This window comes from Brachyistius frenatus, unplaced genomic scaffold, assembly GCF_029030835.1.
Source record: "Brachyistius frenatus isolate BFR_SWC_R1_liver_20210118 unplaced genomic scaffold, ASM2903083v1 Contig_31, whole genome shotgun sequence".
Classification (NCBI taxonomy): domain Eukaryota; kingdom Metazoa; phylum Chordata; class Actinopteri; family Embiotocidae; genus Brachyistius; species Brachyistius frenatus.
In genome coordinates this window covers 3,983,047-4,010,830 of record NW_027210630.1, presented here as the reverse complement: position 1 = coordinate 4,010,830, position 27,784 = coordinate 3,983,047, and the positions used below count along the sequence as shown (strand labels likewise).

At 38.9% G+C, this 27,784-nt stretch overlaps 1 protein-coding gene across 1 annotated transcript; it reads right to left on the bottom strand.

The window, feature by feature from the left end:
* Positions 1 to 2,782: 2,782 nt before the first annotated feature.
* On the bottom strand, positions 2,783 to 20,408 carry tmem161b (transmembrane protein 161B). Its single transcript, XM_069699862.1, has 12 exons — positions 20,176 to 20,408; positions 15,683 to 15,786; positions 14,526 to 14,606; positions 12,474 to 12,571; positions 12,167 to 12,323; positions 10,759 to 10,910; positions 10,592 to 10,652; positions 10,339 to 10,479; positions 8,068 to 8,181; positions 6,873 to 7,047; positions 5,964 to 6,060; positions 2,783 to 5,867 (listed from the first exon to the last, which is right to left on the bottom strand). The coding sequence occupies exons 1-12, from the start codon at positions 20,176 to 20,178 to the stop codon at positions 5,572 to 5,574; spliced, it is 1,479 nt and encodes a 492-aa protein (XP_069555963.1). The 5' UTR covers positions 20,179 to 20,408; the 3' UTR covers positions 2,783 to 5,571.
* Between the last annotated feature and the right edge of the window lie 7,376 nt (positions 20,409 to 27,784).

Here is a 27,784-nt window from a genome sequence, read left to right as displayed (position 1 = left end):
CTGCATTTTTTTCCCTTGCTTTGCACTTTTAACTGCTCGAAGTTTAACTGAATAATGTCATGCTACACAGTAGCCTTTATCAGCGAACAATGATTATATATGGGGATGTGAACAATGACGACAATCAGTGTGTGTGTGTGTGTGTGTGTGTGTGTGTGTGTGTGTGTGTGTGTGTGTGTGTGTGTGTGTGTGTGTGTGTGTGTGTGTGTGTGTGTGTGTGTGTGTGTGTGGGTGTGTGTGTGGGTGGGTGTGTGGGTGGGTGTCTGTGTGTTTGTACTTCATTGGAAAACGCTGACAAAGTCCTCCACAATGCTACATCATAAATGTTGCCTGCATCTTGACTTTGTGTAGCATTTTATGCTCCTTGTTAACCAATAAAAATAAATAAAAATTCTAATTGACACAGGATGATACACTTGACTCGTTACAATTTTCTGAATTAATTCAGACCAAATCCCTGGTGTAAATCATTTCTCTTGGTTCTCTAATCTTCATTATTAAATATAACCTTCTAACTGTTGTATCTCAAAACAGTTTGTGTGGGTTTTTCTGTCACTCAAGAAAATTTGAATAAATAGTGAATTATTTGTGTATTTATTACCTTTAAATAAACTCTGCTTTTATCTCACTTGTCAATAAAATTGTTGTTTCAATCAAGAGCTGTGTCACTGCAGGTGTCATTTCAAAATATGCTGCTTTTTGAATTTTGAAAGCAATTTTTGTTGTGTGCTAAATAAACTCAACAACTATCATCTATTTTTTTCTTAAATGTCAGTTTTTCAAAAATCCCACTTGCATGTGACATATAAAGACACTTCAATGTTTTATGCTACCTTTTCAGCGGTTGTCATGGCAATGAAAAGATGATAATTGCATGTATTACATTTAAGATGATTGCTACATGCTGATCTCAGTCAACCAGTCTGCCACTGGCACTCAGTTCCACAGGGAACCTTTTCTGTTTTTGTTATTTCACTTTTAATTTAGAGGTATCATTGTAAAGAATAAAAAGAAAGAAAGTAAAAATAGGTCAGAGGAGTTCAAGCAATGTAAAGTGCTCTCTTTTAGGACATTCATGGTACAAGGTCAGGTCAATCATGTAAGTATGGCTGCTGCTTCTCACAATCAACATGACGATGGGATCACCCTTCTGTGTTGGACAGAAAGCCCACTATTATAGCGTCACCTCTTCAGAAGCTTCTCAGTTCTTCTGGCTGTGTTAGGGATGGAGGGGCGGGGGTCTCTGCTCCCCTTCCTGAATCGGAGTTCCACGCCGTTCTGTGGAGAAGGGACCTCTGTGAATAGGCCCCACTCAAGAGGAATAAAGGAACCTCTCCACTGGTTTGTTTTGGAAGCTGTCTTATTGATCTGTCTACCTATGAATGAATGCATTGGCCCAGTTTTCCCGCTCATGTGGACAATGGCACTCAAGGCTTGTATTAACTGGCCTGATGTTATTCCCAGAGAATACTGTGTATTAAGAGGAGTTTGGGAGTGTTTGTCATTTCATCGCTCTCTCTACTCTACTAACCTTTCCCACAAGAATAGAGTCGGCAAACTAAGAAAAGCAAATCAATGGCCATTGACAGCCCCAATCAATGCTAGTTTGCACAGGGACATATCTCATGAGCGGGGTGATGCTAAAAAAAATAATTACAATATTACTGAGCACCATCATACAGACAAGGAAGACACAATTCTAAATCTTGCTTGAGACCTTGACGATCTAAAAAGGACCTACTGTAAATGCAGAGAAAAGCTTTTAAATCCAAGGCATTGATTTGGAAAGAGGACCTTATGTGCTCGTAGTGTCCAAGTGCAGATAAAGCTGTGGGGACCTCTGTGTGGAACTGTTTTACGCTGCAACATGTATTTAACTCGAGACATAGAATTTCCTTTAAGCACATGAAAGCATGAATCCCCTGAGAAGGAAAGACAAAACAAGAACAATCAGCTCTGCAGTAAAAGTCAAGAAGGTATATAAAAACCAACACCACTTTATTCAAGTTATTTAACAGTTTTTCCACTCAGAATCAGTATAAAACCACATTTATTTCATCCGTGTAAAAAAAGTTATCATTTGCCTGTTTTAAAAACACACAACTAGCTACATCAAGTGAACAATTTTGCAACACATGAACACCCCCCACCCCACCACCACACACACACACACACACACACACACACACACACACACACACACACACACACACACACACACACACACACACACACACACACAAAGCCCATTGTACCATCTTCCACACCAGCACTCCTCCAGGGGCCAATACTGTGCTCTTGTTGGCATAATTTAGAAGGATGAAGGGAGAGGGAGGTTCAACAAGGGGACAGACAAGCAATGAGCAAACTATTTTACAAATAAGTCTTTTTGGTGAGGAGGCATTTCTTAAACTGTTATCCTTTATGAGCCAGGATTAGCACAAAAATTAAATATTATTAGTGGTTCGCTGTCATTTTGGTATTATGTTGAATATTCACACTTTTTTTCTCTTTGGTCATCTTGGAGCAAGTGTCAGCATGAAAAGATGATGAGCAATAAATCCATCAGAGATATTTCTACTTCTTCCCAAAATATGACCTCTTCTTTCAACTTAAAACAAAGGCTTATAAGACTTTGCTCTGGCTTTCAATTCAAATACCTGAAGTGCCAATAAAATCTAAAGCTTCATAAATCAAACCATCTTCAGGTTGTGTTACTGCTAAGGCCGTGTATGGAGCCAGTGAGCCAGCAGAATATAAGGATAAAATAAAAAGGACAAAGTAAAGAACATAATTTATTTAAGACAAAATCTAAAGCAGAAATAAATACATGGAAGAACAACAATGTGTGTAATTTAATTTGTGAACCCAACAATGAATAAACACTTTCATTGGTAACAAAGTGAAGAAACGATGCCTGATGGGAACAATGAATCCTGGAAGCATCTCAGCTATTTCTGAACCGGACCGCACCATCAAACAAAGATGAATCTGCAACTGATTTGTCAAACACATTTTCAAAACTGATTTATGCCAATCATGCACTCCAACAACAGAATAAAGGGATGGCTATTCAAATTTGAAATGTTTACAGGCCTCAACATGTGTAATAAATACAAGATAGATCAATCAATAAAAATAGTCATTAGCACAAAATTAGATTTTGTTTGAGAGGCAAATTTAACATATGGTAGTAGACAAGTAGAGAGTTCAAGAAGTGCAGAGGGCATGGGGCTAAATCAACTCACCGTACATATCATCTTAATGAAAACAATCTAGAAATTAGGCAGGATTGATACATTCATTATGTGCATATTCTCCATCATTTAAAAACAGACAAACTAAAGCTAAGACTTTCGACATCAGGAGCTTAGAAATGTTGATATGGTGCTGCTGGACTCTGTAAAATGTGTTCTGTACAAAACTCTGTGCTGAAATGTATAAATTCCAGCTCTGTTGTTCAGGAAATTAAATGATGAAATGACTGCCAGAGAACCACAAGAGTGTGGGATCTGTAATTCGTCTGGCACCATGTACCCTACATTCCTAGACTGGACAATCATATTGGCCAGTGTGTCATCAGCACAATGACTGTTTGTGCGTACATTTGCCCACCAAAGAATTACAGGATACCAAGACACAGTTAATACTTCGTGTCCTTTTGAGAACCAGAACTAGTGATGCCATCAAGGTGGATCTACAGAAAACAGAAGGCCGCAGAGTTTGTGGTCCAGTTTCAGACACGAGCAGACATTTCACCCGCAGTCATTAGGACATCGGGGGACAGACTACACTTGGCACCATTTTAAAATTAAAAACGTTTTGATCCGTTAGAAAAAAAAAGAATAAAAACAAACAATTGATCTCAAATTAGTTTAAAAGCAATGGATGGGTAAACGTAAAAAATAATAATAAGGAAAGCGGAACATAAAGGCGTTAAGCTTATCAACACTAGTTGACATCATCTTCTCTTGATCACAATGCCCTTTCAGATTACAGCTGACCTACAGCAGAGATCCGATACATGCAGACAGACACACAGGCTCGAGCATATATATCTTGACTGAGCCCTACGTGCTGTCCTCGCTTTGAATCATCTTTGCTGCTCAAAGAGAACTGTGTTCTCCCATAGCTTCTAAAATGGCTCAGTTAAAAGGTTACAATGCAAATGAAACATCACAAATCTATTGGAACGCCTTTCATTAAAAAAACATAAGTTTGTCCTCTATGGCAAGTTTAGTTACACAAATTTAAATACATCAGCTTCAAGTCAATGAGATGTCTCCCTGTGAGTTTACATCTCCTCTTGCTCCTCTAAAAGTACAGCTCTTGTTGTACACTATAAACCGTGGTTAGCTTCGAGCTCTTCCCAACCAGCCTGGAAATATCCACAGGCTGCCTCTCCCTCCTCCTCCTCTTATAAACAGAGAGTCACTGGTCCTAACCGCAACATTTTAAGACTCTGGCAGACACTTTTGTGAGACGTTTGAGAGAAAACAGGCCATTTTGTTATTAAAACACATTTCAAAGTCTTGATCAAAAGACAAACGTGGGGGATGGCAGTTGTCAGTATCCCCAAAATGTAACAAGCCCAAGGAGAAAAAAAAAAAAAAACAGTTAACAAGATTTGACGCTAGTATGTCAGTACAGACATTAGCTTCAATAAAAACCTCCAGATCCAGTGGTATTCTGTGATCTAAATGCAGCTTCTTCACAATGTATGACTGAGAAAAGTGAGCACAGCCATGGTCTGTGATACAACCTGGAATATACAGTAGACAGCTGCATGACTTTTAATGTCAAGGCCGCTCCAGTCATACTGAGAAACCCCAGAAGTGGATAAGCCAGTGGTGAAATTAATTTCCAATACACAGTAAAAGGAGAGTTAGCAACTACAATAAATAAAATTGATTTTAGCAGTCTGAAATCAGATTCCCGTGGGCATGCATGAAGCTGTAAAGAAGCTACATTTTCGATTTCCTAAAGTAAAAGATATTGTGTATCTAAGGATGTTGATTAACTTAACTCATTGTATGTGCTGTTATGAACAAATACCATTGACTATACTCTCCACACTGGATCCCATAAATATGGCAGAACTGAGCACAACTGCCGCACCACATTTCAACATGTAAAATTAATTGTAATCAGCATCTCAGACACAGTATTTTACCTCATATCATTCAAATTGCCTACAGAAACCTGGATCCATTTTTGATTATTATGCCAATACAGCTGACTGATTAATATTCCTTTGACTCTTACGGTCTCTTATTAAAGTTTATAAATCTTGCTGCCTAAAAAAAAGTAGTGGTCGTAGAAATAAAAATAATGACAACAATTCACAGTCATCTGTGGAGGAAGCACTGGAAGTTGAACCGGGAGCTCTCATGATATGATAATCATTTTGAGGTGGTCAGGGGGAGGTAGGGAGGGAGGAAAGAAAAGGAATGAGGAGTTGTGGAGCAGAGTCATCAGTAGGTCTCCATTGCCCCCACTCAGTCTTTTCTGATCAGGCCGAACATACGGTCGCACTGTGGAGGTCTGGATGCCACGGTTGGACTGGTGATGCTATGCCGCCATGAGATATTGATGGTAGAAGAGGCCAAATAGGGATGTAGAGAAGAGGCAGGCAGCAATCCACCAAGTAAAGAAGGAGAAGAGGCCCCTAAAAAGTAAGGGGCTGAAAACAGTCTGCAGGCCTCCCAGGGCCACTGACAGCTGAGCGACTGATGCCCGGGCTCCTGTTTCTACCGCTGAAGCTGATGTTGGGGCTGCTACTGGTGCTGCTCCCATCACAGAGTCAGAGTTCATATCGTGGGTGCAAGGCAGGTCTTCTTCAGGATAGACCCACCAGGAGTGACCACCTGTAATAAAAGAGACAACGGAGGAGAATAGCTTGAACTTAAGGAGCGCAATGAGATTTTCTAAAGTAGAAAATCACTGCGCAGATGATGACTCACCTAAGGTTTTTAGCAGCAAAGTTGTATGTAGCAACATCACCAGGGGTGCCACATACTGTAGTGCGATTACACACAAGTAGTAAAAAACACGCGCAACCTTGGTGAAATTAGAGAAGAAAAGTATCAGTACAATAGTTACTACTGAACTCGCGGCTTTTTGGTTCTCTTAAACACTCTCAACAAACAGTATAGAGTAGGGATACAACATAAAATGGGTCTCAGGCAATGTCAGTTTTAATATTATTTCTTATTGGACAAATGGAATGTATATTGATAATAATGGATCACTGGATGATTCAGATCAAAAACCATAACTTTAGAAATAAAACATTCTGTGGAATTTTAACAGCACTCCAAAATAATTGAATATGATACTTGATGATGTTGAACGTGATCAGTCATTATTAATCAAACGTGTTTGTCTTTTTGTTTGTGGACCACATCTCCTTCAATAAGTCGAGAAAAGAAGTATAAATTATTGCTATTGAGACCGTGTATGTATTTGCAGTGCCACATATTCTAATAATATGTCAGTCAGTTAATGTAACGAAGGGAATCATAGGAGCTGATCTGACTGGCCACAACTGAAGCCAGTCTAAAACACACTCACTGATAATGTATTCAATTTCCAAATGCACTACAGGTAGGCTGCATGCCTTGTGTACGATGCATGTACACAGTTGACTAAGTTTTGTGCTCTATTATTTCCAAGGGCAGTATTGTCTTTCAATCAAAGGAAATTCCTATATTTTTCCACCGCTGCAAAGCAGCAAGTTGGCTCCATTCTGACTTTCACTCAGTTGCCAACAGTATGTCATGTCTCCAAAGGGATAAAGTTAAAATGTTTATATGAATACAGAGTTGTAACGGAGTATAATCAAAATCAATACTTCAAACAGCTTTTCTCACCATCTTCTGCAGATCAACGGTACTTATCCGTCCTGCCTCCTTCTTCATCTGGTCCACACCCTTCTGGGCCAGGTTGAGGTAGGCCTGCAAGTGATGTCTCATCATAGCGAGCCGGAGCATACATATCAGTATGATGGCCCATAACCGCAACGTATCGTACATCTGTTCAGTCATCCTGACATTAGTAAAGAGATACGAGTAAGAGAGGAGAGATGAAAGCATGGCAGCTTTTTCCGGGCTGCAAACTAAACACACCATGTATCTCCGCCATTCTTTGGATGCTAGGCAGAGACACTGAGACACAAAGGAGAGCCAGTAAGAACAAAAAAGTCACAAACTCAGAAGAAAAAGTAAGAGAGGGTGAAATTAAGGTGTAAAAAGGTGAAAAGGGGGTACTGTAACATGAAATCAGACTTAGTTGGGTTTAACCTTCATGGCATCCCAGCCACTGTCAGTAACAGAAGAAAGTTAGACACATGACAGAGTTTGAACTTATGCAACAAAAGAAAGATGCTATCTTTGTCCAGTTTAACCCAAGTAGACAATGTGTGTATTGTTGTCACTGCATCTACGAGCTGATTTACATTCCTTATCTCATTGAATCGTTGTAAATTCCCTTCTCATAACTGGTGCTACCTTGTATCCATTTTCCAGCACAAAAGCCACAATTACTTTTATTTTCACAGCTCGACAATGTTGTCCCATCCCTCTTGTTTAAGCGACTGGTAATTAGCCTGTCAGATATCAAGGGAGTCCAACTGACTCGCCTACCAAGATCAATCAACAAGAGCTGCAAGAATGTATACCTCCAGTAGATTTGGGATTTCATGAATTTATATGGAGTCTAATGTGTGCTATATAGCATTTTTCATCTAAGAGCGTTGCTCATGCCCAATTATTTCAATTTGTAGTTTAGATGGTTGAATTTTCCTACACACAGCTGGCATAAGATAAAAATTAAAGTCCCTGTTAGTACATTCATTCTCTTTTTGAGCATACTGATTGAAATGTCTTGACAGTCCAATGAAAAGGGCATTATAAAGAAACCAGAAAAATTTCATTAAAATATTTTTGCTCAAATCCATCCAGCCAGAGCAAACAGTATACAGTATATTCTATTTATGAGTAGGAGAAATGTTCCTGCAAAATGTTATTGTATGCACATGATGTATACCAGATAATTACTTTTACTTACAAAGGCACACTCTCCTTTCCCAGAGTGGGGTTCATTATGTAGTCCTTGGTAATAGGCTTCACCCACAGAAGGACCATGATGAGAGGGGACAGGAAGTTGATATGAAGCAGGGTCCTGCAGAAATAATATAAAGCAAAATCAAAAACTTCTGCACGGAAGTTCTCTGAGTCATCTATGAATCAATGCATTATCACTGAAATCATCACTTTTTAATCTTAATTTGAAGTTAACAGTGAGAAATAATGTCCGTATTATTGATGCAACTTTCCGTGATGGGTGAGAAGATGACCAAAGCACACATTTTGAAGGGCCTGGAGATAATCCCTATGGTGTGTCAGAGACAAGGTCTGAGGATGTAAATTCATGACACTTAAGAGGGGGGGAATGGAAGAGGAGGCCATTTTGGAAAGTCTGCTATGCCAAAGTGGATTATCTGAATGCAATGTGCTCCCTGCTCGGCACCCCCTATCATGGTCAGAGACGTGCCACCCAGTGAGTTCTGAAATAGAAATCTGCCCCAACTGAGGAAGTCTTCATCTGACTCGCAGGGTGCTCTCTGCGATATACATTGGCGTCTTGTTAGTACTAGATGGGAGCAGTTTTTGGAGCAAATTTAAGCCCATCATGCATTAATCAAGTAAAAAAATATATATATACATTAACTTTACATAGGATTACTTGCAAGTTCTACACCCCTGAGCCGGTTCACTAAAACATGAATCCTAAACTGTATCATCTGACAATGATAATGGTATTATTTTGAAGTTTAAGAATGGAGTATGTTATCTTATGAATATCTAAAAAAAAAAAAAATACATTGAAAATATGGGCTTCAAACTATAAACTCAATGCACCAAAAGTGAGCACACCTTTCATTAGAGAGATATTCTTTCACTAAATATATTTTGTACGTCTAATGGTGCCAGTGTGGAGCAAATCTGTGGAGTGATGTTCTGCCATTCTTCACAGGTGATTCTTTTCAGCTTTTCTTTGCTGGAGGGTTTTATTGCTCCACCTTCCACTTTAAAATTCAGTTTGGACTTTGTACTTCTTTGGAAACTCTTGTGTGATTACTGCAATGTGTTTGAGGAAATTGTCAGGTTGGAGATGTCCCCTTCTTCCAAGCCTCTGGAGACTAAGAGTCCTTATTTCATTCAGTATTTGGGTATAAAAACCTCTATTACAGTATAGTGCTTGCATTTACAGTTCAAATATCTTCTCCTGTACACCTTTTGCTGTCATGCAGCACACTACCACCTTCATGTTTCAGTCGGTCACCACTATGCAGTAGGGAGGCTGTGGCTCAGTCGGTAGAGTGGGTTGCACACTAATCGGAAGATTGGTGGTTCGATCCCCAGCTCCTCCTGTCCACAAGCCTAAGTGTCCTTGAGCAAGACACTGAACCCTAAATTGCTCCCGATGGTGTTGTAAGTCACTTTGGATAAAAACGTCAGCTAAATGTAATGTAATATGGTGGGCCTTGGTAGGTACACGCCAGACCCCATCTGATCCAAACAAATTTATTTTGGTTTCATCTGACCAACAAATGTGCTGCCAAGACTGGGCTTCTTATTGTGTTCTTTGGGAAAGTTTAATCTCATAAGTAACACAAGGTAATTAAAAACAATTCAACATTTCCTCAGCATCCTTTATGAATCAATACATTATGGATAAACTGAGAGTCTCACTGCCAGCTGATGCTCTAGCACCCTTTCAACTGACACAACCCAGGCCACAACTGAAAGAGCTGTCTTCACAGGTTTGATTAAGACTTTGTTCATGCCGTTAGCCTTAGTTGGAAAGTACATGTGCACACAGGTGCACTCACTTTAACAGTGTTGAGATTTTACTTTGGGTACCGTATCTATCCTGTTCATTTTTAATTACACTTGAGATCAAATCAAAAGACAACATCATAAAATTCATAAACATTTTCGTGAGATTGGGGTGCCCTCAGCGTTGTTGTATACTGTATGCTTTCCCTTAAGGTACCAGAGAAAATAAGTGAGGATCAATATTTTGGCAAAGCCACACACTAAAGGCTGAGCATAGAAAAAGATTTACTAATGCAGATATAAACCGTAGTCTAACCAGCAAAAGTAATCAATATAGAAACTTTTTACTGACCAGGAACTCTTTATTGATCGTAAAGGTCATGTATCTGTAAAGATAACCACCTTTTTCATCTGTCTTAAGGAAGAAATCAAACATATTCATTTAAAAATACATCAGTGAGCACAGAAGTGAAGTCAATTACTACAAGACACTCACTGTGTAAATTTGGCTGTGGTTAGATTGAGTGCATCTAGGTGCATCTGGGCCAATCGTAGACCAGGGAATGTTAGAAATGCCCCAATCAGGGAGCAGAGCAGTGCCAGGATCAACTTGAAGGTGAGTTTAGAGATGGGACCCCTGTAAAAGAGAAAACACAGTGAGATATTACTGTAGTTTCATGAGTCATGAAGAATTCATGAGAGCAGAGAAAACAAAAATGATACTATGAGAATACTGATATTGTGCTTACTGGGACTCCAGGCCCTGGTGCTCCAGAAACTGTTGAGCGCTGTCAGAAAAGTTTGCGAAACCTAGACATTAAGAAACAGTGACTCAATCACTGGGGCCAGAAATAAAAAAATAAAAAATGTATTACCATAGGGGTCATTTGTGCAAACAGCACAGTAGAGCACTGACCTGTCTCCAGACCAAACTCTAGATAGTTTTCAGTGACAATGAGAATGGCCATAGCTTTGACAAAAAAGAAGAAAGCAAAAGTAATGCAGAGTGAGCGCTCGCCTCCTTCCTCCAGCTTGAAGTAGTGGGCCGTGAGAGAGAACAGGGTCTTACTATGGGAACAGAGTCAAGGAAGAATACTTCGAGAAGCATACGGACATAAAAAGAAAGTCCAAACCAAAATTTTTTGTAAAACATAGCTTTTCATCACATAAAATGTTTTTCAATCTTTACAGAAGTAAACCTCAGCCCTTTAATGCCACACAAACTCTCCTATCTGGCATATGTGGCTACAGTGGCTGCCACTGAGGTCATGACAGTATTTTACTCTTTCCCGTCACCAGTGATCTGGTCGCCGTGGAGATGAAACCCTCAGAACATTTCACGGTGACAGAATGCCATTCAATCCCTTTCAGGCCAATTCAAGAATGTTATTCAAGCTACTGAATTCTTTCTTCTTCCAACCCTCATTTAGTGCTGTGAAGACAGCTGTACAAACATTCACCAGATAAGTCAGAGCCAACACGAGGCAGAGAAGGAAATAGTAATCTTTGAGCTATCATGTACTGGCCTACAATCACTACACTGCCAAGTTGGCCTGTCAACATTGGCCAAAGGGGGAGAATATCCAGTCACGTTGATGCCTTTCAGTAAACAAGTGGAAAAAAAGTAAGTAGATACCATTAAATGCATATACTTGAGGAACTCCAGTGTCATCTAAGGTTAACAGAGCAGTGGATCTGATCTCCAAGGCAAGAGTCTTAAGCATGTCATCAGAGCTGAAATGGGCAAACTGAAATCAAGTGTCCCATTAACACATATATTGGGCCAAAATATTCCCCTCATCTTCATCTTCATAGTCCAATTTCAGCAGTTTCCCCAGTCTGTATTTTTCCCCAAGCATATCAGTCTGCTGGGCTGTGAAAATGGGGCCTCCAATCTCCGACGCAGGCAGGAAATGACACACCATCTGACCAAGGTGAGCCAGGTCTGACCAGGAGGACTGGAAAGATTGATCCCTTTGGTCAGTGGCAAGTATAATGTGTATTATTTAACCATCATTCAGCGTAGCAAAATAGCAGCAGAAGGATAAAGGGGAAAGCTGTCATTTTATAGCGCCACTGCTGCATCCACACAAGTTGGAATGATTTGGTGTCTCTTATAGACAAAGACATGTTGACCTATGACATATATACAGTGTGAAAATAACTGAAATGTGTGAGTGCACATGCGAGTATACAAAAACCTGTTTGTTCAACAGAAGCCTCAAATTTTACCAATTCAAAGCCCAATTCACACCACAACAGTGAAGATGCTGAGAAGAGGAAAAAAAGAAGCAAGATGTAAAGAGTGGTTTATGTAAGGATACATGACAAAGGCAAGTACTAGTAGGCACCAAACCACACTGATGTTCATCTCTGTTGAGGGCTGAGCCACACTGTAGTAGAGTTCTGTTATCAGATAGACCACAGTTGCCGCTACTGTGAAATCCACCAGCCACTGGAACTCTGGGAAGTAGTGCAATGCTGGGGGCATAAAGGATATTACTTAAATTAAAATATCATACTATATAATATACTACATGGTTCAGTACATACAAACATTAAAGAGTGTGTGAGAGAAAATCAGAATTAAACTCTTTCTAAGACATACTGTATCTCCTCTTGGATTTATACCTAATGTGTCGACTTCTGTGATGCATTTCGTCTCCAGCTGTAAGTCTATGTCCTTGGGAACTGTTAGTGGCTTATTGTCTATGTGACCATTGTACTTCCTAGAAGAGGACAGAGCAGAAAAACAACATGTAGGGTCAGAAAAATTGCAAAACAGCTACTCCAAAATGCAAATATGCAGAATTTGAAACCATTCTTTTGCAGAAATGCAAACTATAAAAGCCAGAAAAGATCCTTTTAGAGGGATGCTTCCTGGTAGAAGAAAAAAAGGGAAATGGCTTGAGCTGTCTCTCAAAACATAACTTGATTTTCTTCCAAACAGATAGTCATTGTGGAGGTAAATCCATCACGGGTAAATTAACTATGGCTGCCCCAACTGAAGTCTGTCCTAGTCAACTAGTTGTTGGATTAAGCCAGTGGTTGATTTGTCGTCAAACGTTTGATATAAATTTAATCAATTAAATATATATTTATGGGGGAAAGCGAGCTGATTGTTAACAATGCTGACAGCAAATGCAGTAATGATTCTGAATGTGTCAGAAGAGCCAGCAAGGAGTATGAACATTTTGCTAAATGTATTTCCACCCATTATATTGCATCTAAAAAATGATTGGTAGCCAGAGCATAAGAGGACCTGGACCTCTAGCATGTGTGTCTTTGTGTGTGATTGGTATCAAGCCTTTTCTGTAGTGATGAGGAGAGGCAGAGACCACCTTTCTGAAGGGGAAGACTCAGGCGGTAACAAATGTTTCTGTACGTTTTTTTAAAAACTTCCTTTACAAGGTGTAGTTTGAGGTTGTTTGTTTTTTTTCTCCCAGTGACTTAACGACCAATGAAAACTTGACCGACTAAGCCTTTTCTTGTCGACTAACACTTAATTCACTGTTTAGGGGCAGCCCTATGTAAAACCCTTCCTTTTTGTGAGGTCCATTGCAGCTGTGGCATCGAAAAATAATATATTAGCAGAGGTGTATTTACTTTTAGCTCCAGTACTGTGGACTCTTTCATGACCAAGAAGTCGACACATCGGCAGCGTTAAATCGCTAACAGCCGGTGAATGAAGAGCTGCTGTCTAGGGCTGAAGAACTGTCTGGTAGGCCTCCTCAGTTATGGACTTTGTTCAGCCCTGTGAGTGCGGGGGATTCACAGGACAATACCACTGTAAGACTCTAAGGCCAAACATGCTCTGGACAGATTTCATCTCTGAGGCACCTGACAGGAAAAAAGGGGCTCAGCTCGCCCCCTGACTGAGGGAGTTAGACAGTTAACAAAGGGAATGGAGCTGCATGGCACGAGCTGGCAAAAGGTCAGTGGTCCATCTTTTTCTTCTAGGGATTACTGAGCATGTGGTGCTAGAGAGCCTTGACCTGCCTCATACAGGGTCGGAGAAAGGACGGCACTACAAAACCGCCTTAAGTTAGGAGCTGGACACCATGTGGAACAGTAAGGATTAACTTTCAGTGGCGATTTTAATTTAAATTCACATTTAAAAGGAGAGCACAAAAGAAACAGTACTAAATTCATGTGTTCAACATATGGTTCAACTTCCACCTGCAGCCCTAAAAGATGAATAGCAGTTTTTTTGAATTGCAAAGCAGTCTTGAAGGAAAATCATCTCCCACAATCAACGCTTGACATCTGATCACTTTGAAGATGTAATGCTCTTTGGGACACTTTGATTCCAGAGTGAATGCAATCCTTTAAAACTGTCATCTCCTAAAATAGCCTAAATAGTAACGGTCCCCAAAAAGCAGGACCAACGTTTCTCACATCCACCAGACAGCACCACTTTTAAGATGAGAGGCTCTGAGCCCCAATGAAGAGCCATAAAAGAACAAAACAACAAAAACAAACTTCCGTCTCCTTACTTCAAACAAACCTTAAATGAGCCACATAAACACATCAGCTTCATCTTTTTGTCAACATGCCTGTGGTCTCTCATTTTTTTTCCCACTCTGATGAAAGGGGTGCCTTCTCGTATCTCCTGTGTGCCACTATGTTTCCGGACCACCAAACAATAGCCCTCCTTCATTTCTGCCATCACTTCCAACCTACCTGTCTTTCCTCTTCTGTCCTTTTTGTTTCCCAGCTAAGCTCCTCAACTCATCTTCCGTAGGGTGCTGATACCACCGCAGACTGTGAACAAAGACAAGGACAGGGATGTGGAATTAAGGACATAAAGGAGCAAAGAGTGAGAAAAAGGACTCCATTGTAGACATGGAAAAAGATTGCGACTCTGAAGCTAGATTTGCTAGTATGGAAGAAGTAGGTAAGTGATTTGGGTTTAAACGTATTGTATAATACATATTGAGAAATATTATATATAATCACTTGTCTGTTCACTTCCCTTTCTTGTATGAATAAGGAGATTTCCCCCACTGTTAAAAGCTTAAATTGCCTTTACGTCACTCTTCAAAAGTATTTATAAAAAAAAATAAAAAAAAAATATTGAAAAATTATATTTTAAGTGGTGACTTAAGTCTATGAAAATGATTCAAAGCCTCAGTTTGCAACAAAACAGACATTTCTAAAAGCTTTCCTTTACATCAGCGACTCTGATACTCATTTAAAAAGTACTTGTCAGAGGCTTTACAACAGTAAGGTTATTCATCCTTAAGGACTAAACTTGAAATAAGAGCTAATTTAAGAAACATCCTTTGGAAAACGCATTTCTCACAACCTCCTTAACTTTGTTTAGAAAACCTCTTGTCAGGGCATTTTGAGAAGTACTCTGTGTGGTGGCGGAAGATAGAAGGAGCACAGCTTGTTTTTCCTCTTGTATATTTATTTATTATGGAAAATTAATAACTAAATATGCTGAGGGGACATGCCAGGCCTGCAGCTTAGGGCAAAAGTTTTCAAAAATCTTTCAACAGTGCCCTGGAAATAAAAATGTATTAATTATTAAATGTGTTCCAAGAAGTTGTTTACTGAAAAACATATGTGGCACTAATTAGAGGAAATGAGGCTGTCCTCTCGGGTCAGCCCAATATTTTGATGTCCTTTTGGTCTTTGCAGTATGTTTTAAGGAGTCTTTTTCTTCTTCTATCCAAACTCTTTTGAACACAGCTCCAGTCTGAATAAACATTTTGATTTCTATTGTTCTGGACTCTTTTTGAAATAAACTTTGCAGGAGGCAAGTAAACTGAAATAATTTTGCTGTAGCATTTAGGGGAATGATCTGAAACAGTAGGTAAGGGACTCTACATTACCTGCCACTGCAGAGTAGCCATCTTGCAAAGGAATAATGAGGTACAATTTTCTGAATTACACTGGCCATTACCATGGTAACCACCAGCTGCACACCGATCACACCCTGTGGAAATAGGATGAAATTTAAATCACATTTAAATTATGATCATATATGCCATAAAGTAATTACACATGAAAACGTATACAAACTGACACATACAGAGTCATGTCTTCCAACTGCATCTGTATAAAATGTTTGATATACAATTCAAAGTCCAAAATCATCATATCCTTGTAAGGACCAAAAGACAAACATGTTGATACTAATCATAACGTGTTTTTTTTCCCAGAAGGTACAGCAAATGATGTCTCAACAAACTCTTCAAGATTGCAGTTGACAAAGGTTATGACCCTCAATTTAGCTTGCTAGATAATATAATCATATTAAGATTTAAAATGTAGATATGTATTGGCTATTAGATATAAATCTTTAAAGGTCCAATATTGGATAACATTTTTATTTCTATTTTTTTGTTACTTATTAAGCAATTCTAGGTGTTCTATAAATGCTGTTAAAGCATCGAAAAATGCACCCCATGGAGAAATGCACACAGCATGAATTTAGCTACTGTGCTGTTTTAACTTCCAAAAGTTTATGATGTCATAAACACACGCTTATGTCATACGTTTGCACTCAACACAGCCCACTGTCCAACCTTTTATGTGGAAGAAAACACAGAACGATCATTGAGCTAGCAAGCTAAAAGACCAAAGAAAATCTGCGGTTGGCCCGGGCATGTGTCACTGAGAAAAGAGTCAGCCAATCAGAAGAGAGGGTCCTTGATATCAATGCGTCTTAAAGGCACAGACACAAAACAGACGGTTTTAGTTGAAGCTCCAGAGAGGAGCTTAAGAGAGGAGATGTAAAAAAAAAAAAAGTATATAGATACAGACAGTATATAGACAAAGATACTGTACATACATATTAAGATATTTTTTGCAATGATTGTTCAAATTTGGTTGATAAATACAAAAGACAGGCATTGAAGGCAGGGTATTTTACAATTAAACAATAAACTTTATAAGCCAAATTGACATCAGTGCATTGAAATGGCCAACTTTACTGGAAATTCAATAATATTAAATATCAATAAAAAAAATGTTTGAATTACTCCAACCATCTTTCTGCATTATGTCAATGCAGAAACATATATGCCATTATTAATTCATCTGTGATTGGCCAATATTGATAAATCTGTCAGGCTCCAATATTGAGTAGTGCAACTACGATGTGCACAAATAAAGAACCCAAAATGTGTGGGTGGCCACGAGCCAGCTCTCCTGTGGTAGGTACCCAAAGAATTGGCAACATAAGGAGCGCAATATCAACCCAGCACACTTTAGATCAATATTCACTTAGGCTTAAGAGGCCAGAATCATTTCCATCAAGCTACACTTTTATCCATTCACTGTAGGCTACGATCAGCGAGTTGGCTTCTCTTTGGGCACCAGTAGGAACCATTGATATCTCTGCCTGCACACATTGGAGCAAAGAGAATCAATAGGCTAACTAATCCCCAATAAAATAAGTTTATCTTTGCCAACAATAGTATTTCATCTGGGTTAGCTGGTACCTGTGAATCTACACTTGCAAACTCATCACCTGAGAATTACAGCAATAAATCCTGTAGCTTTCAGTATTTTCTCAACATGATGTTTAAAATAATTGAATTTACTCAGCAGAACCCAGATGAATCCTGGGGGTTTATCTGGTTGTTTTACACTGCTAATTTTACTTTACATTATACATATCTTGGTGGCCGTTTGGAGAGTCATTATTCCATTTATATGCCTTTGACAGCTTTACTTTGCTGTTCTTATATTAGCATCATTGTAAGCTGTGCGAACAAAAAATTCTTGTATAAATTTCTGCACTGACACTCATTTAGTTGAATATCAATATAAGAAAGAGGTTTTAGTTAGCTTTGGTTACTGCTAGCTGAAAATGTGAACTTAACATCGCACATATTTTCCTTCTAATGTAAGACTGGACCAAAGAAAGCATTAATCATAATGAACAACGCTGCACATAATATATGAAAGTTTGTTTGAGTGATGGTTAAATCCATGCCAGACAGAAGTAAGTATAGAAGGAGGAAGTGAATAACATCTAGCCAGGGGAAGTGGTAGGTCCAGAGCAGTACACTAGACCTAGATTTTGGATTGGTGATGGGGATTCCCAGTGTCACCCAGCATGGGGTAAGCTCCAAAAGCCAAAGTCAATACCTCTTCTGGAGTCAAACAGGGGAGAGTGGGTACCATTTATTTGGCAATTATACTCACTCAGATGTGATGTGTGACCAGACACAACCTTTCTGACTCAAGAAATTTCTCCATGCGAGTAATGGTCATGTTATATAGGTCAAAAGCACACAGTCTTAGTTTGGTGGATGCTGACCATCCTCTGTGGGAGACCTGCTAGGATCTCGGGCCTGGGGGAAATTGAGCCAGCATGGACTCCCTTATCTTGGCCAGTCCGCTTGACCCCCTCCTCGCAACAACCAAATGAAATCTGCAGGGGGTGGGCAGTGGGAGCTGCAGTGATAACCACCATCCAGAAGAGCCCAAACACCTCACTACCCTTTTACCAATGAAACTAACTTTGAAGCAGTGAAACCCCATACTGACCAATACATCCCCAGTTGCATTCATCTTGGTCACTCTTGGATGTATTAACTCCCTTTCAAACTGTCAATTTGTCAACTATTGGGTGTTCGAAGTTTAAGATAACACTACAGCTGTAGTTACAGATGAGCCAGGGTGTTTGTCATTTCTGTGATACATTGTGTGTAGCTTAATTTTTTTTTTCTTTTTTTCCCCTTCCCTTTGCTCTACAATACACCCCAATAGCACTACAATAAACTGTAAATGTTCACACTTTGTCGGATTGTTCGACCTGGTTTATTTGAGAAACAAATAATTTGATCTGGTCATTCATGCTATTTTCTAAAAATAAATAGCACCGTTGTCTTGTTGGAGATCCCACAAATTGTTAAGATCCCATCTTACTTTGAATTATTGTTACTCGAGTCAGTTGTGTTGGGATTTAGGACATCAACTGTGTTTTAGAGAGAATAAGTCAATGCTGTAACAAAATAACATCATCAGGGCGGCACGGTGGTGCAGTGGTTAGCACTGTCACCTCACAGCAAAAAAGGTTCCGGGTTCGAATCCGGTCCTGGGCCTTTCTGTGCGGAGTTTGCATGTTCTCCCTGTGCTTGCGTGGGTTCTCTCCGGGTTCTCCGGCTTCCTCCCATCATCCAAAAACATGCACCTCAGGTCAGGTTACCTGGCGCCACGCTAGTGGCAGCCTGCTGCAGCATCTCCCCCCCTGAGAGCCCCCCTGCTGTAGTGAAGAAATTTCCCCTCGGGGATTAATTGAGTGTATAAAATTAAAATCAAAACAAAAAAAATCATGGATGCAATCATGACTTCTCATTCTTGGTATATTGTATGTCGGGGCAAATCAAACTACAACACGTTTTACATTTTCTTTGGTTTTACTATTCAAATACGGATATGGTCCCGCTATATGCACCTTGTATCTGCTTGCAATTGTGTTGATAGTGTCATAAACAGGCCCAAACTGTTTAACTATGTTCATCTTGCATGTTGGTGCGTAAAACTGATATATTGATATATAATTTATTCATAAAAGGGGGTGTGCATGATAAGTTCATTTCGTGTACTATTAGTTCGATTATCATTAACAGTTATTTGGAGCCATTAATTGGAAATACCCAGCCCTCTTGCCAAGTTTGAATAACTGATGTATATTATGTAAATGACAAAATAAGCACACAGAGCAGCTTGCCGCCATCATCCATCCACTTCCTTCAATAACATCAACTTGAAGATGGAAACGTTTTTGTGACATTTTTTTTTTTTTTTTTTACAAAACCCTTATCATGAAATTAGCTTCAGAGTATCAAGAGAGCTCAACACACGTTTGTGAGATTACAAATGCTTTAAACCCAAATTCCTCTGAGGGCATCCTGAGGTCAAACTGAGCAGGTGAGCGAGATGAACACACCTTGACTTCTCCCAAAGGTATCCTGCGGCCAGCTAAACTGTACGCCAGCTGCTGCGTTGCTCACGTTTCTTCAACCTCTACCTTGCAAAACTTACTCATATCAATACTCCAAACGCTGTATGCGAACAGACAAGTCAACCATCATCATCATCATCATCATCATCGTCATGTAAATCGACGGTAATCGCGTGCCACCATACCTGATCTGTAACCTGCTCTGGTTAGCGAGCTAAGCTAACGTTGCTTTGCTTTCATCACAACAGACCGGACGCAAACACAAAACAACGACGCAGTAAACATCGACATGTAAAAAAAATTTAAAAAAAACCCCGATCTTTGCAACTTGATGCTCTTTCGCAACGAAGTAACGACGAAACGGAGAAACGGTCGCGTCCAGGTGCTCGCTGTCCAAAGACTCACCATGTTGATGCAGTGCAGCTAAAACGGTCTCTAACCCGGCAACACTGAGCACCCCCGAGTCGGAAATCAAGCGGCGAGGAGCACATAAGCCCTTCTTGCGATGGTTACGCACAAAATAAAGGGGTTTCTCATTCAAATTGTCGCCGTATCCTCACGCAGAGGGGTTACATCGTCTAAAAAAACAACAACAAAAAAAACCCCAATGGATCCAACCTCCGCTCGCAAGTATTTTCAACTGCAGTAGAGGTCACACTAAAAAGTCTGGGTAAAAGAAGGTGTCTTCGGCTGTGCCTGTATACGGAGAGTGAAGTAGGAGGGTTTAGTTATTCACACTCTCACAAAATTAAATTAAAACTGCAACTGAGAAACTGTCACGTATGCACGTATTACCTGTCATTTTAAATATGGTGTAAACATTACGTACACTTTGGGGTTTTATGAAGGATTAGAAAAGACTACTATCACCGTTCGTTAGGACCGCCCCACCCGGAAAAGAGCACAGGCTCACCACCACACATGACATCGGTAACCGCGCTGGATGTGTGACAGTCGGGATTTTTTTTTTTTTTTTAAGAGTGGAGGCAAATAAACAGTCTCCCAAATTATAATCCCGATCAGATGCCTGTCAATGTGATCATTAAAGGCTGTCTATACCCTCAAATATTAAGGAGACTGTTTAGAGATGTATGTCCACAAACTTTTACTGCCTTGACATTATTAATATAAAGTCACTAAGTGTATTGCAAGTCAACAGAAATGCTAGATAATCCGTTCAAATTAAAATTCCCCATCACTTTAAATAACCACAGTAATAAAAATGTACTTTAATGCAGCAGTAATATTCATTCCAAAACATCATATAGCTTCTTATAGTAAATCACTGACAGGGAACACGCTCTGCATAGTGTGTACTTATACTTGTGATACTGTAAGTGCATTTTTTTTTTTTTCTGATAGTATTCACATAATGTTACTTAAATAAGGTTTCCAATACAGGACTTTTAATTGTAATAATATTTTCAAATTGTAGTGTTAGTGCTTTTACTTGAGTAAAGGACCTGCATACTTCTTCCACCGCTGGTTGACATTACGTCAAAGATGTATTGTTTTGCCAAGAGATCTGTTGAAGTTTGCATGATAACCAGCTATAAATGGCATTCAACGCATCTACAGATATAGGTTAGGTTAGGTTAGGTTAGGTAGTTACTTTATTAATCCCCGAGGGGAATTTTTTTTTGCTACAGCAGCATACAGAAGCAACAAGATAATAATAGAACAATAGAAAAGCAATAAAATAGCAGTAAAATTATAAAATATAAAATATAAAATGCACAGTATATACAGTGTGTACAGTATATATCTATATATATTATATACAAACAACCAAAAAACACAGTCAACAGTATTATTTTGCCAGAGGTGAGTTATATATAATATAGGCTTTATAGCATATCGAATATAGCATTTCCTTGCAGCTCGCCACAAAAAGCGTCTAACAAAAAAAACAAAAAAAAAAAAAGTTTTTGTTCATTCCAGCATTACATTATTTTGACAGTATCGTTATCGGACGGATATTGATAGACGAATTGGTATAAGTTTCGTGGATATGACAATTTCCTCGTAGAAGGGTGCATTATCTCGCAGAGCGGCTTGCGACGAAAAGCAACCCGTCTTCAAATGCACATTATTTAATGCAGTTCAGGTGAATATTGGCACTGACAGTTTCCCACCATTACGCCTTATACGGCACAACACCGGGTTTACCCGTCTTGTAATACCACCCCGCACCTTAGAAGGCGATAGTGAGTCATTGCAGCGTCCAGTCCGCCCTCAGTCCAACATGCGAGGAAGAAGTATAAATTGACGCTTACCTGGGAACACAACGACTCCAAATTTTGCCAATTATCCCTCCCTCCGGCAAGAAACCACGTCCGGTCGGAAAGAAAAGAACTGAACGCAAAACAAGACTTAACATTAGTGTTGCTTTCCACCGCCGGAGACACATAGGGAGTAAAGGAATGAAGTTTGATGCTAAACTGGCATCGTTTTCTCAAAGACTGGTAAGTAAACAGCTGTTAATGCAAACGATATGTAGCAGTAGCTTCAAAGGGAGTTAACTGTAACGTTACTGATTGTCAATATGCTTTCTTTGTTGATGGGTGGTTCAAACTAGTTAACGAGCTACCAACGACGCTGAGGCAATTTTATAGAGCAAATAAACACAAAAGGCGTACCGACTTTGTTTGGAAACGATATTTCGTGCAGCTTATGACACAAACTACAAAAAAAAAACAGTCCAAATGATGTTGATTCATGTTTTTGCTTTTTTTTTGTTTTGTTTTTCTTGCTCCTATGTTAGAAATAAATAACAGATTTGACATCGATTTACTACTGGGTAGGGCTGTGACAATAATGTATAGTTTCTTATGGCAGAGGAAAAATGCAACGTACTCCCACGGTTTGGTGGTTTGCCGCAAGTGACCCCACCTGGGACCATTGGGCATTTATGACGCAATGTGTGCAATGTGCCATTGTTTCTCTTTCAATCACTTTGTAACCATTTTGAGTGCAGCAACCTTAATATGCTGTGTATTTTTTGGATACTTTGTAAAATAAATCCATACCTACAAATCCCAGGCGGAATATCTGCTGTGATTATTTATACTTTTTTTGTGTGTGTTGAAAATATCTGTTTGTCATGAGCAGGCCATTAATAACCCCAACAAGTGGAATGACTCCGTTAACCCATCAGCAGTGTTGTCAACTACTTTCAATGGAAAGAAGCCTGCTAAGCTGTGTTCAAATGGCATACTTTCCTTAGTATGCTCATATATAGTACACTTACATTTTAGTACACTTGATTGTGTAGTATGTGTGTTCCCAAATCACACACTGCCGTTCTGCACTTACTGGCAATAACTATAACATTTGAAAACATCACCAGCTGGCTTTTATTAGTTTACCTATATATAAATGTGTTTCCGTGCCCTCTATTTAATTCACACAATAAACATACTGATGGCTTCTGTCCAACAGCAGTATAGGGGACTTGTACAAAGTGTATTTGAATAGCACAATGCACTGCAATAGCCGCAACTCCCTTGGCCACCAGAGTTTAAAAATACTTTAGCTCAGTGGTCCATCCCTTTTTGCTACGTAGCCATAATGGAGACTATTGAGGGTAAAAAGTGTCCAGAGTTTCATACTCAATTTGTGGACCATTTTGAGTGCATCATCTGGGTACTTATAATACTTTGCATGTTTCCATACTTGACGGTGTGAACTTAACTTATGCACTCAAAATAGTAGTGTTCATATGCAAGTACACCATTTTAGACCCTGCGATAGAATAGTTGCTGAATGTTGCCAGATGACGTTGCGCACTAATTAGCATATTTGAGACGTCATCACCTCCTATTTGCATCCTACATAGTGTCAGATATCAGCCCTTTACATCTGGTTTCTTCTCTCCTACTATAAGTATATAATTTCATATACTTTATTTTAATACAGCCAAACTCCAGTTAAAGCATCTCTCTTGTATATATTTTTTTATTTTCTGTTTCTGCTGTCCAACAACAGGTTGAACATGAAATAGTGGCTGAAACGCAGGTCATTAATATTACATGTTAACCAGCCGTCACTTCCAAGCAATTTTCAAGTTGCTGCTCTGCACTGCTGAAATGATGATTTTCTAAACTATGACACCACAATCACCAAACACATGATTTAAAGATTACAACTGTAACTTGCAAATTTGGCTCTACTTAAAATGTCTTCTTATTTTTTCTCTCACGCAGTGTTCAACCTGTCTGCCTCTAACTGAACAGAGAAGACGGAGGATGAGTTGTGCTTCTTGCTCGTGACTCAGTACTCTCTCTCTCTACTTTCACCTGTCGTAAGTAGCTACGGTATGTCCAAAAAGTTTTTGCATTTATTGCTAAGTGTTTTTTTTTTTTTTTTTTTATAAAAGAAAAGTTGCTTAATTAACAATCAGAGTCTGTAGTTTTTGATTGGGCAAAGTGTGTGATAGCTCTGATCTGAAACAAATTGCCCAATGGAATAAAACATGCAAGCCTAAAAATAATTAATAATAATCAAACACACACAATAGAAATCCCCCGTAGGTGTAATGGACCGTCCCTACCCCTCGTGCCAAGGCTGAAATGACAAGCACTAGACCCTTGAACATAATGATGGAAGACAGTCAATGAATATAAATAAACAAGTATTTGCACATGCGCATATATTGGCTAAATCCTCATCTCTTATTTCAGGAATACCTCCTTCCCCACCCCCTTGATGAACCATGCTAGCCCCTCATGCCACATAGGCACACACATACTGTACACACACTGCAGGAGTGTACTTGTACACTGGTTCAATCTATTCTCTTGCATGTTTCCCTGGTTTAAAAAAATGCCATTCTGCCCTAAGGCCCCAAGATATCTCTCGAATGATTGCTGCCTACCAATGATGACGTCAGCAATGAATGCAATTAAGTTAAAATTATGTAGTAATTCACGAGGAAAAGAACGCATCAAGATCCTTAAAATCTTTACAATTAAAAAAATGGCATCATTTCACAAAAAGTGTCTCTAAGGAGACAGACAAATGCTTTATTGCAGAATCTGGGTTAATCCATAATGTTCACACTGATTTTCTTTTCATTTATAATTGAAGGGAGTCTCATACTGTACATTCTCCTCGTTGTATTCCATACCACACTCAGCACTATCACTGCTACTGTTTGAACTCTGTTCTCTCTGGAGCTTGTGTTTTTTTTTTTTTTTTCTTCTTCTTTTCTTATTCACTGTTGTCTGTGTTTTTTAGTCAGGCTTGTTATTTTTAGATGAAACATAATAGCCAGGATCTTCAGTGTACTGTGAGAGTTTCACACCCTTTCCTAGTGTTTAATCCATATGACATATCCTCCGTGCCTACTGGTTCCTTTGAGTTTCGACTCACAAGCCTTACAATATAAATAAAGATGATGAGAATATTACAGTAAAAATCTCAGCCTAGTCAATCAAATAGACTCATTGTTGAATGTCACGATTCATTTTTAATGGCAGGGCTTTTTGTGCACGAGTGCTGGTGAGCATTATACATAGTTTCCTTCTTTTATTAATCAAACAACAGTTTGAAATGTGTGTCACTGATCTCAGCAGTATACCTCGAAGCAGTGCAGGAAAATAGAACAAAAATGTCAGCTCCCCACCAGTAGGACTGAAAATGGTTCAGAATGTAATTCTCTTTGGTGCAGCGCCTCCTTCCTTATTCTCTGTAATCTACAAGAATGCAAATTACAATGCAAATGCAAATACTGCTGAATAATGTATGTGTAGCGTAGAGTTCCTTTACAGAAACCGGGAGCTTTTTGCTTATGTAGAGTAATGTGGCATTCGGAACACATATTTGGTTAACCACAGAAATACACCATAGAAATTCACTCTGTAAAATTCAGTTCAACAATTTAGTGAAGCAGAAATGAGGATTAAATATCTAAGATACAGAGAGGATCATTTGAAATCATGTACTCTCTGTCTGCTGAAACCTGGAGGAAGTCAAGTTAAATCAACAGACATTTTTTTTGTCTTAGCTGCTAAACATTAAATGTAGTTTTACATCCACGATCCCTCTTCGGTCTATGTGTATTTGGCTCACTGTCACCTGACAAAACAGCAGGAGCAAACAACATTTTTCTTGAAGTTACTGTCAGTTATATCCAATAGTAGTTCAATTATTTTTTTCCAACATTAATTTATTTCCATGTTCACTGCAGCTGATATTTAAATAACTCCTACATACTTTATGTAAATGTCAATCCAAGCCAGTGTTGACATTAGATCCCATTCTCAGATATTACAATGCTTTTTGCATCCAACAGAGCAACAAGGCCTTTCAAGGTTCTAATGCATCAATACAATTTCTGTAAATTAAATTGAAGCACATACAGAATGCCTTTGTCTTTTGTATTGAGGCAGGGAAAAAATTACATCTATTACAATTAATGACATTCATCCACACTTGAACACATACATTTTGTCTTCTATTTAAGAACAAATAAAAGCTTCCGTTTCCACCCTAACATGTGGCCGTGTTTAGGCTTCTCCCTCAGCAGTTTTTCCATTAGGGATTGTAATTAAGCAAAAGCATTCATGAGTGGACATGCTCATTTAGCCTGCGTCTGGGTTTAGACAGCTTTAGAGGGATGGAAGAACAAATCCGGGTGGAACAAGGCAATGTATGCTATAGCCAAAGTGAAAACATTGCAGACAGAATAACAATGACTCCAAAAGTTAGTAACATTAGGTTGTCTGCCGTATACTTTCTCCTCTCTGAGTATTTTATCATAGGAAGGGCATATCTTTTCTTTGGCTGATGTGTTTTACTTTGCAAGGACATTTTTTATTTAACAGCATCAATTGTACAATCATATTTCATTATTTTAAAAACAAAAATGTAGTTATTTTCCTATCCTGGTTTTGTTTAAATTTTATTTTTACAATCTACTCGTGTCTATGTAATTCTTTGTTAGATCCTTCCTTTCATACCTAAAGGCTGGGAGTACTGTGATTACTGGGGTTAAAAATGTAAATTTGGTGCAGGGTGATTGCCATAGTAAAATTTTACATAATGATGCCGTTCTTTGCTCATTTGAATATAAAAGAGTTGCTGACTCAGTAATAAAATTTCAATACTAAGTTTTATAATTATGGTGTGGGGTTTCCTTTATATGCACCATGACATTGACTCTGTTAGACAACTCGGACCAAACTTAAAGAAATAAGAATATCTCTTTTGAGCTATTAATTGAAGTTTTTCAGGATATTGATATTTCAGACTCAAATTATCCTAACCTACCAGGCCTTGTTAAAATATAATACTAATTGTATATATATATTTCACTTTTGCCAAGTGGAACATCGAAACTCTGCTGTTCTTTATTTAAGTAATTCACTTGACACTGACAGTTTAATTTCAAGATGGGTTCTTTTATTTCCATTTATGTTTCAAGCAAAGAAAGTCAGCAGAACAACAATGCAACATAAGGCGTAGTGGCATACGCTTGGCATCACATTAGCCTACTTTACTGGCAGTGCGTCGGAAATCCACAAAATCAATTAATTCTCGGACTGTTAGGAGGGATGTCACAGTGGTGCATTTTAGCGTAATTTTTTGGATTTTATGTCGGAATTTTTGCTCAAAAAGTGGATAGTCTATTGAAGTCACAGGAAAATGCTAGGTCTCAACAAATACTGCACAGTGCCATTGTTGCAGCACAAAATATTAATGCTGATTTATTTATTTTTTTCTGCTCAATTGAAGACTGATTTATATCAGAATTATGTTTGTGTGTGTGCGTGCGTGTGCGTACAGCAGCAGACACTGAGAAATAAAGGCAGAGCTAGAGAGAGAGTGAGAGAGAGAGAGGGAAGCTCATTATAATCAGGCAATTATGCTGGCAGAATTAGAGGCGTCCTTATTTTCTCTTGTGGCAGCCTGACTGTGGATACGGCTTTTTAAGTGACTGCAGACTAATCCATGGATATGACTGACTATCCTGTGTTAATGTAGAGAATCTGTAGTCGTATGTGACAACAAG

Excerpts from the sequence above, each read along its gene's own strand:
- tmem161b (XM_069699862.1), bottom strand. Across the intron at positions 10,911-12,166 it reads CTAGTACTTGCCTTTGTCAT|TAAGACCCTGTTCTCTCTCA; the intron begins GTATCCTTACAT and ends CTGTTCCCATAG. Across the intron at positions 5,868-5,963 it reads TTTGCTGCTAAAAACCTTAG|GTGGTCACTCCTGGTGGGTC; the intron begins GTGAGTCATCAT and ends CTTTTATTACAG.